Genomic DNA, 11,512 nt, shown 5'->3' with positions numbered 1-11,512 from the left:
AGTACAAATCAAAAGTTTTAAGTTGCCCATCAAAATATATTATTCGGACATCATATTCCATTTATGAGGTCAGATTAGTTTCTATGCGTTTTAATATAAATTTTAGGGATAGTATTAGTAACTGTTGTATAAAACCTGAAATTCAGTAGTTTTTTTATTCGTCAATAGTAGATTTCAATACAATCTACTATTGACAATCAACAATAATAGAATATTATGATATGTAGATTTGATACAGAATTTTGATTCCAATGAAATAATAGCACACGGATTTTTTCCAAAACATATACACAATATATAAGTTTTATATAGTGTTATCGAAGTTAAAACAATATATAAGTATTAAAGTAACCTATATAGTGTTATTGAAGTTAAAACTTAACTTCAGAGATTATTGTTGAAAAATATATTTTTACAGTAATCTGACTTTACCTATGAGCTATTATTATATATATTGTTTTACATTTTACTATTAGGTTCTTCGGAAAGTAATTTCGTTTAATATTTAACTCTGAATTCAACATATAATCATAAAACTATTATGTATATTATATATATTATATTTATTATAACTACTTGATTAAATATAAGTATATTATCATATTGATTATAAGTACATGATTTATATGTCAAAGTTTTTGTTGATATAATAATTTATTTCTTTAATCAAGATGACTATCATATCAAACATTATTATATTTATATATATATAAATGCCATAATAATAATAATATTTCTTTCTTTTAAAACAGTTGGTCGTATGGCATATTACTCTATGAAATTGTGACATTGGGTGGCTCACCGTATCCTGCAATACCAACAAATCGCTTGGTACAATATCTGAAAAGTGGACACCGCATGGACAAGCCTATTCACTGCGAGCAACAACTGTAAGTTTCTTTTATTTATTATATATATTTTTTTTATTATTATGTTATTATTATTATGACTTGTTCTATAAATTACAATTACAATTTAAGAACTTAGTCTATTCACATAATATATACCATAAGGAAATATTAAATTCAACAAATTTATTTAATATTAAAAATATATATAAACTTTATAATAACTTAAGAGTTAAGAACATAGAGTTAATAACCAAAACTTAAGATTAGGAATTTAGTAATATACTTAAGTAGTGTACGCACAGGAGCTTGAGGTTTCTAATAACTAATTCAAAGATCTTATGAAAAATTTAATTAATAAAAATAAATTATATCTACAGCAGTTGCGCCCAACCTACTGTGATATTTTTGTTTTAAGTAGTGATCGCAAAGTTCAATATGATTTTTATGCATCTCTGGTATAATGCATAATGAATTGTATAAGTGCATAGGTCCATTTTATAAGCCATAAAATAGGTATATAATTATTGTACTTATTTTCTAATAAGTGAGGACAAACTACAAGCTATGTATCCAAATTTGTTAAATTTGATCCACTGATCACTTTTTACCCAACTACGTGGACCACTGATGTATATCAGTGTGAACCACTGATATAGTATGAAATGCTTTGAAAATGCTGATCGATTAAATTAAATGTATAATTAATATTAAGAATATTCATATAAAGAGTATTTTTATTTATAGTTAACTATACGATTTAAAATTTTTGCTAGATGTACAAATTTGAGTTGAAACGGTTAAGTTATGAAGCCAAAAGAATAAAAAGCAGCAAAGCAAATGCAAAAGTCATGAACAAAAAAAAAAGAAGAATTACATTTTCAACAACAAAATTTACAGCACAAACAATGTTGTCTTATGCACTAAAGAATTTTGTTTATATAAAAAAAATTTAATTAACTGGATAATGCTACTTAATAAACTATTAGTTGCAAAAGTATTATTAAAAATTTAAATTTTGTAAGATAATGATTGATTTGTAACATAACTATTTATTGTGTCCGAAAGAATATATCTCTGAAATGAAATCAGAGATATTTAGAACATTTTTAATATATGATTAAATTATTTTAGTATAATATGTTGATATGGTACACATATTTATCTTTAGTTTAATTCTCTCCTAATTTAAAAATATTAAATAATGATTATTGTTATTTATTAATATATATTTAATTTGAAAAAATATTTAACTATATTATTTTTTTATTATCTCTTTTAAGATATGATCTTATGCTGACCTGTTGGAATGCAAATCCTGCTGATAGACCCACTTTTACGGAAATACTTCAAAAACTGGATAAGTTTCTGGTTAAGGAACTAACTGATAAGACCGAATATACTACAAATGTAACAACATTGAATTTGTATGTTTAACCTTACAATTAATAATTAATATTTAGTATAATTATATATTTTGACTATTTTCATTTTCAATTGAGCTTATGTGAAACTAAAAATTATACTACATATTTGTTATATTTTTCATAAAGTAAAAACTTTTAGAAATATAATTTAATTTAAAAATTTTATTTCTAAATTTGTTTGATTTATGAGGTAAGAAAAGAATTATTACAGTCTTGAATATTAGTTAATTAATTGAATTAAAATTGCTTACAGAATAAAGAGTTGAGACAAAAATTCTTTTAAAACGAGTTTGTACAATTTTTTATTTTTGTGTTAATTTTTCCAATGAACAAAATAAAATTATTTTTTTAAATTAATTAAATTTTTACAACAATTTTATCTACTCACTAATTTCAAATTATGTAGTCTTATCGAATAAATTTATAACATAAATTTTTTACAGAACTAAATATGTAGTAAATAAATTAAAAATAATATATAATATATTATTATATATATATTATATATTATAATAATTATGTTATATATATATTAGATAAAAATTTTAAAATATTTTATATTTTATATATATATATATATTTCATGACTAAATCTAACTTTTTTTTATATTTTTAGAATAGATAAGGTAAAGCCATGTTTGGACGATTCCTATTTAAAACCTTTGGTGTGAATTAATCAGGAAACTGTTACTTAATAATAACATTGAAGACTGAAAAACATTTTGTTATTAAAAATACGCAAAATATAATAAATATTATAATTTAATTTTAATAAATATAATATTATATAATAATATATTATAATAATATAATATTATATAATAATATAATATTATATTAATAATATTAATAATAATATAATATTATAATTATAATATAATATTATAATAATGTAATATATAATTTAATGAAATATAATCTTTTATGTAAAAGAAATAAATTTGTGTATTAATTAAGTTATATATTATATTAATCTAAAGTATTTTATCAAATGTGACTCAATCAAAAAATATAAAATAAAATATATATATTATAAAAATATAATAATAATCCAATGAACTTTATTTCATAATTTAAAATTAGATTTTAAGTTTTTATGTTAGTGATTAATTATTTTATTATATAGAGCTATAAAAAGTCTGAACTAATATTTCGGCGTGAATATTTTTAAAACAAAAATAAATTCATAAATAAAAACCAATACAATAATTTTAATTAATCTTAAGAATTCTGTAAAACTGTATTTAATATAATATATATATTACATGTGTCTGTAATTATATTTGTATAAAAAAAAAATAAAAAAGGTTTTCATGTTAAGTGGTTAATTTAAGTACAATGTATTGTAATTAAATAAATAAATAAATTTAAAATAATTAAATAAATTTCTCATTATTTTATATTTTGTTGTATATATAATAACGTATATATGAGGAAGCGAAATGTTGGTATCATTATAATGTTGGTATCTGTGAGGTTTTAGAAAATTCAACAATATTTAGGGAGTTTTGCTTTCAATGATGAAGGAAGCGGCAAACAAATCTATATCTACTTCTTCAATTGATTTGATACTTATCTTCGCTGTATCCTATCCCCAAAACTAGAGTCTCAAAAATGCTGAAACTGAAAACTTTTAATGGTATAAGAAAATTGTGTATGATACGTGTAGATATTAATTATCTTATATTTGTTGTACTTTTTAATTTTAATTTAAAAAAGTAAATAAATAAATGCAATAGCGATTAATAAATAAAATAAATAAATAAAAATAAATTAATACAAAAGCGATTAATACAACGTAATAAGTCGACTTATAATGTAATGAAAGACATTTGAGTAAACTCAAATACCCAACCAGATAAAATTGGGTTATGTGACGATAATTTCTCTAGATTCTATCCAGAGAAACAGTTAATAAAAGACAAATATCCTGCACTGGTTCTGTTTGCAACTAGACACAGAAATATACTTTTAGTGTTTTAATTTTTATATCACAAACGCATAGGTAAAATTGGATTGATTTAGATCGAAGGCTATACAAAAAAACACCAAAAGATCACTTTTCCTCAAACAGGTGCCAAGCTTTTAAAGATTCAATTCGCGTGTTCCATCTTTCTAATAATTTTTTTCCTTCAACCCTCATATTAATTAATTTGGAAATTAGACGTTTATAGTTCAAGTCTTCTTGCTATTATATGTTGTCCACCTAGAATAGATTTAAATATAATAGTCTTTTATTAATTTATGATACGGTGGTTTTATACCATTTACAAATATCATGTTATTAGCGTTATATGTATTATTCTGTAAAAAATATATAACCCTTAATTTAATATTAGTTTTATATATAATAAGTAACTTAGTTTGGAATTTTAAATTTGTCATTACTACTGTCCGAATATTCTAGTATTCTTTTAGTAGGAAGATATATATTTTCTTCTAAGTTAGAATATGCTGGCAGGCTTAAAAGGCCACGCGTAGACCATTAAGAGCCATTGCGATATCAGATCAGAGTCTTATTTCTAGCGATAGTATATATCAGGATGCGTGTGTTATTAGTTAATTGTATTAGGAGTTCAACAGCAATCTCAGGCATGTGCTCCAGTGCTGCAAAACTGATAGCCTCAAAATATTTTTGTTGAGTTCGCGAGAGAGAGAGAGGAATCCAGAATTTCCTTTGGATCGGGCTCGTTGCATTTCCTACAAGCATCGTTGCGAGTTAAGTTTAGTTTGTGAGCGTGTGATGCGACCAGTGATCTGACAATATACCAATTAATGTTCTATAGTTCCTTCGGCTAAATGATATAACATCTTCTGTGTACTTTTCTTTGTATATATGTTCATACATGATCCTAGTTATACTACAGGTGATTAGATTTTGCCACCTTTCCTGTGCTCTTCTTGTCATGTGCTCGTTCACGAGTTTATGTATTTATTTCAGCAATCTGAGTACTTCGCTTGTTTTGTGCCAGTTTTAGCAATAGCATCAACTGTCTCATTTTCCTCTTTCCCTTTATGACCAGGAATTCAGTATATATAAAGTCTGCGGTTGCAGGCTAGTCTGGCTATAGCTTCATTGCATTCTAGAACATATATAAATTGAAATTTTTAAATCGAGTATTAATTAAAAGATATTAATTTAATTTTGAAATTAATATATTTTATTAATATAATTTTAACACATTTTTGTACTGTACAAGAATTTCTGAGCCTATTACAAAAATTATATCTTCATGAGCGTCTAGTCTACCAAGAAATAATAAAATAAATTTTAAAAATAAAGAACCTTTCATTTGTGATAACAATAAAGAAATATTATACAATAATATTATATATATTGAAGCACAAATATTATTTACATTTCATATAATTAACTTTTGATTCTATGATTCTATGATTAAAACAATTAGAAAAATTTAAATTTTAGTTTAACTATTTGAAAAAAAAATTATATAAAAATTGTAACTAAACCGAAAACCGTAGAAAACGATGTTTTTAACGTCGGGTGAACCGGAACTAAACCGATGTATTTTCTTTTTGTGTAATCAAAAAATATCTGGTTCAAAACCCAGTTTAAATTTAACCTTACAGTTAAAGAAAAAAATATATGTATATATAACTAAATAATTCATTTGGCAATATTAATAAAATCTTGTTTCTAATAAAGGATATACGTAAAAAATTAAATTTTATATAACAATAAACATAAAACAATTAATTAATTCCAAACACATAATAGAAATAAACTAAATAATTAGTGACTAAATACAGTACGCTCATCTTTTAGTTGTAGTTTCAAGATCAATAGTATTCATTTAAATTTAAAAAAAATTGTTATCAACTAAATCGTTTTATCTACGGTCGTAATTAAGTCCAAGGATATTTCTTGCCTTTAAGTAAAAAAAAAAAATTAGTTTAAATATAATAATATAATATATAATATTTTCGAATAAATTATTTTCATACCGTTATAAAAGCAGAGTTAAAGGAACGTTGAAAGTTATTTGTCATATCTCCCGTTTGTGATAGCATCATTTGTAGTTGCACTGCTTCATCCATGCGATTTTTTAAAAATTCCCAAGTGTTCTCATGTTGCGGCGAGGTATCCTGTAGCATATATAATTCTGTCATTTTCATAATAGTGGCAAGACCTATACGACGTGTATACCAATCAAACTGAAAGTATAATTTCAAATAAATATATTTACAATAATTGATATTGATAAAAAGCGTTTACATCTACTGAGCGATCTCCAGAATAATAGCATATATCATCCACAAGTGTTAGAACTTGCGCTAATGCGGTCGAAGCATTTTGTGGTAAAGCTATCAATGCCAGCGCTTGTGGCCATTGTGCTTTATAGACTATAATCATTTCCATACGTGTGCGTACAGCGCGTACTAAAAATTCTAAAGGATTCTTAACTTCTTTCGTCCCATTTTCTGTTTCCTCTGCCATTCTCTGCGCAAGCTCATCATTACATATACCATTGTAATATGAAACTAAGGCAAAACCACCTTCTGGAAACATACCATGTATCACACCTGGAAAGCCTGAATCTTCAGCACCCTTTACAATTGCATTCCGGCTCCAACCTAATGCTGGCACATGTACAAGTGATGCCTCAAGTATTTTTGTGCGTATAGCATCCACTTTAGCTTTTTTCGCTTCCTCATCCGGATTACTGTCTTTCTTTGTATACTCTTCTTCGAGTTTTTCTTGCTGTTTTATGAACTCTCGTTCACGCTGCTCCTCTCGTTCCCGAAAATCATTGATAGTTTTTTCATTAGTAGTCGTGTAAGTCCTGCTCCTGTTGTTTTGGGTCGCATGCCTACTGCATCCAGTAAATGTGTTATTGTTTTTGTTGTTGTTGTTGTGCAGAAATTGTGTTGCATATGAACTTGAAGCAAGCAGAAAATTGTGCGCACCTGTAATGATATTTAAGATACAGCTTAGTTAATTAACATTTAATTTGTTTATTAATGTATTTGCAAAGTAAATAAATTTCGAACTTATACGTAATAATCGGATACAGTCATATAAGCCAAGCTCAAATGTCTCACTTTGAGGTGGGATTTTTTTTTTTTTTTGTATCTCATAGATTCGCACTTTAATTGATGAATCGATAATTAGCATGCTTAGCGCTTATGGTTAAATTGGTCAGAATGTGTTTAAGACTGAATGCATTTTTTTGTTATTGTTTGGAGTCGACCTCTTATTTTTGTGGAAGTAAAACTTTTTTCAAATATTTTCAAGGTTTATTATTATTTAACTAAAAAATAAAGCGTTAAAGCGATGTTAGATTCGGTTTTTCTATTTTAATTTCAATATTAAAAATTTATATTGTATTTCATACAATAAAATAGGTTAAATTTTACCTCTCCTCCATACTTAGGTAAGAATATATTGTTTTATAATGAATGAAATAATTTAAAGCACGGCAAGTGCTTTGGTTAATGTCATTAATTAAATAAAAAAAGTGACAAAAAAACTAGAACTAGAGCACTAAAGTTTGTGCATAAACATGACTAGTCCTCGCTTCTAAGCCTGGCACTTACAGTCCAAATAAATTATATATGAACTATAAACTAATTAAGAAATTCGATTATTTCCTAATAATAATAGTTACACCTAATGTAAAGGCTTCTGACGTACATAAGAATATGTTCGTAGTGAGTTACTTTATATAATTTCATATTCAAAAACCATATGAGAATTATAATTTTTTTATAATGCTTTATTAACATAAAGCACGCCATAATTTTATCATTGTGAAAGTCACATAATAAAGGAACTCAAATATGCGTATAGTTCAAATTATTCAGGTTAGTGCAATATTTAAATTTTTTAATGCAAAACAGATATATACATATGTATATGTCGATAGCTTGGACTATTTGATGCAAATCTTGTTCATCGTGAAACAAAAAATTGTGTTTATAAAAAAAATACGTAATAAGCCCCTCTCACATTGATATTTCTGTACCCGAGCTTTTGAAAAGTACGAATAGATATTTTACACTTGGGATTGGATCTGAAAAATACATCACGTAAAGGAATACTAAAAAGTGCAGTTCACCTAACTTTTGTCATCAAAGGAGAATCACTTATTTTTTTTTTCATTTAGTTTTCTTTTCTATATATTCACAAAAGAATAAATAACGCTACTTAATATATGCTGTTGATTGTTCAATTATTTTCTAGGTAATCGACGTATGACATGGTGATAAATGATATAATCTTTTTAGTTGAGTGAGTTGGTAACAGTAAGCTTACTGTTATTCATCTCTAGAGTACATCATATGACTAAATCATTCTCACTGCACAATCAGTATGTCCACCAGTAATCATTGTGAACAATGGATTGCTGATTTTGATCGATAATGTCTCATTTTTTTCATGGTCAAATGTGTATATAAAATATGATCTCCATGTTTTTTTGATATATTATAATATTGAGGGCTTTAGGTTTTCTGGAGTAACAAATATACTTAGTTAATCAATATTAACCCTGTATGAAAGCTCTTTAATTTATCATATCAAAATTCGTAGACTTTCTTGTACTAATATCAATAATTTATATATATTAGTATGGTAATTAAAATAAAACGAATAAACTATAACCAATTGGCGTTTTATTCGTATAGTCTTTTTTTCGTATGCTTGCCCTTATGTGCGTAAAGAGTAAAATAATTTTTGACCTGTCAGTTTTTTACCCATGAATTTTTTTTTATAAATCCACCAAATATATTAAGTTGTTATATGAATAAAATTTTTTATCTATAGTTTATTGCTCCGATACAAAGTAGTAGCCAAAAATATGCTTAAATTTATATATATAATTTTTACGTCTGAACATTTTAACAATTCACGTAGAAAAATGCTTATCTCTCATCAATAATTTGGGACAAAACAATTCTGTCATTCTGTGGTGGCTTTAAGGACATAAAGGTCACAAAAGCGACGAAAGTCCTCTGTTTGCTTGACATGACTTAATTAGACCTAAGCCATTTCCGCTACTCTGACAAAAGCACACTTAGTGGCAAATATATTTATTAATGGATCTAATGTAGTCATAAACTTCTAACACTGAGCAAAGAGAGTAATAAAATTCTCACCGAGTTTCTGACAGGGTACTGTAGGCTGAGGTGCTACTAAATAGCACCGTTATGTGAAATGTTAAAACGTCTGAACAAATTTTCTGCAAATGTCCTAAACGAAGTGGCAACAGATTAATCCATCTGTTTTAGACTTCTTACACTGAGTAAAACGATATTAAAATTGTTGCCAACAGGGCACTGCAGACTGAGCTATATCTCAACAAACTAAGCGTTTTGTAAATGGATGTTGAGACGTTTGAGTACATTCTCTGCGAATTCAATAAACTGAGTAACAGCACCCTTATCCATCGTTTGCAGAACTCTTACTGCAGGCTGGGTTGACATCTTAACAAAATCGTTGTTTTGTTTAATAACATATATGTTGACACCTTTAAACATATTCTTAGTGAATACCCTAAATTGAGCAGCAACAGATTTTTTCATCTTACGCTACAGCAATGTTGACCCTTATGACATATGGAACAATAAAAGCAAATAAAATTATCAAAGGTGCTCGCCCAAGTTCATTAAAAGCTTAATGAATGGCTATTAGCGTTTGCAGAATAGACGACCTTTGTCACGTTGAATTGTATAATCTACTTAATTAATCATTTATAATAATAAAAGAGAAATAAATAAGTTAGTAAGTAGTTAATAACAAATGATGATATGTTATAGTGAGACATTATTTTGACGGGTATTGTAATTTAAAAAAAAAAAACTAAGTTAATGTTATACCTTCTAATACTATTTATTTACTTATAAAAAATTATTTATTTTTTCTTATTTGAGTTTACTCAATAAAGCACGGCATATGATAAATAATGTTACAATTAGAATTAATTATTTAGTTATAGAGTGTAATTATTTTACATAAGGGACAATTTTCTTTTTCATGGTTACTTCCATAAACATTCCTAAGGTACTAAGCAGATGTAAAATTATATTGAGTTTTTGTATGTTGTCGTTAAATACTTGAAGTTTTTTCTCCTTGCTAAATACGACATTGGAGTCTTCATTATCTTCAGTACCAACAGTATCATTAGTAATCTTAATATCCATCATTTGTACCTGTTGAAGTAGCTTGGCATCATCCTTGGCATCTAAGCCTTTTTCACATTGATCAATTCTTGCCTTGTAGTGTGCTTCCGATAAATTTACAGCATCTCGTAATGGTTCCACGAAATTTGTTTCAATTTGTGGATACAAGTTTATAAAATCGGTATGCTGGACAAGATTGTGACTTGCAAAATATATTAGAACATTTAATGTTGAGATAAGAACTTCAGACATATTTAGAAGATCCGATTGTACACCATGGTGCAGTACACATAATTTCTTAGCTACTATATTATTTAGGAACTGATTAACGAATTCTATACGCACATCATTAGTATTGAATAATTTTACATCGCAAGCATCCTTGAATTTCATTATTATAAAGCCCTTTAAACTATCATAACCCACTTTCTCCAGCAAATGATGCATCAAAGCCATTTGAGCTTTTTCATCTAATTGAAGGATATAATGGTTTAGAACAACTGGCCCAAGATGACGGATATCTTTGTGCGGACATGAGGCACAAAATTCACATAATCTTTCCATCATTTTTTGAAAATCGTTCAGTTGTAGAACATCAAATGGAATTTCTATATTTTGCAATTGTTGCAGTGCATATTTATTCAGTAACAAGCTTTGGAATTGCAGAGCAGGTTCATCTTCATAGGCAAGTATAGTTGCTAATATAAGTAAGGACTTGAACACATATAATGGTGTGTATACTTTTGGTACGTGCTCTATGCCAACCTTTCGCACTAATAACATGTAGTAATAAATACCCAACGCTACGCTTGGTAGAGTTTCTTCCATTATAAAAATATTTTCACAATTAACATCATTACTTTTTAAGACTTCACGTATTTCCAAAAACCTAAAAAAGTAGAATGGATCTACAATGCAGGAGGTGATGGCGTTTGTAAGACCTGTCGCTACTTGCATTGTGTATGTGTTTGTTTTATTTTCATCAGCACTTAAATCCAGAAGTGCCAAAGGTTTATCAAGTAGCTTTAATAAAAAGCAGCACATAACATTTCGTCTGTTTATACCACAATCGCGGAAGCCGGTTTTAGTAAGTTG

At 26.8% G+C, this 11,512-nt stretch overlaps 1 protein-coding gene across 1 annotated transcript; it reads left to right on the top strand.

Annotated features, from left to right (window-relative positions):
* Positions 1–747: 747 nt before the first annotated feature.
* On the top strand, positions 748–3,005 carry LOC119684688 (tyrosine-protein kinase receptor torso-like). The gene is made up of 3 exons (XM_038098786.1): positions 748–890; positions 2,132–2,275; positions 2,892–3,005. The coding sequence occupies exons 1-3, from the start codon at positions 859–861 to the stop codon at positions 2,944–2,946; spliced, it is 231 nt and encodes a 76-aa protein (XP_037954714.1). The 5' UTR covers positions 748–858; the 3' UTR covers positions 2,947–3,005.
* The last annotated feature ends 8,507 nt before the right edge of the window (positions 3,006–11,512 follow it).

Source organism: Teleopsis dalmanni, chromosome 2 (assembly GCF_002237135.1).
Source record: "Teleopsis dalmanni isolate 2A chromosome 2, ASM223713v2, whole genome shotgun sequence".
NCBI lineage: Eukaryota > Metazoa > Arthropoda > Insecta > Diptera > Diopsidae > Teleopsis > Teleopsis dalmanni.
The sequence above is the reverse complement of the archived record's forward strand: the minus strand, read 5'-3'. Positions and strand labels throughout refer to the sequence as shown.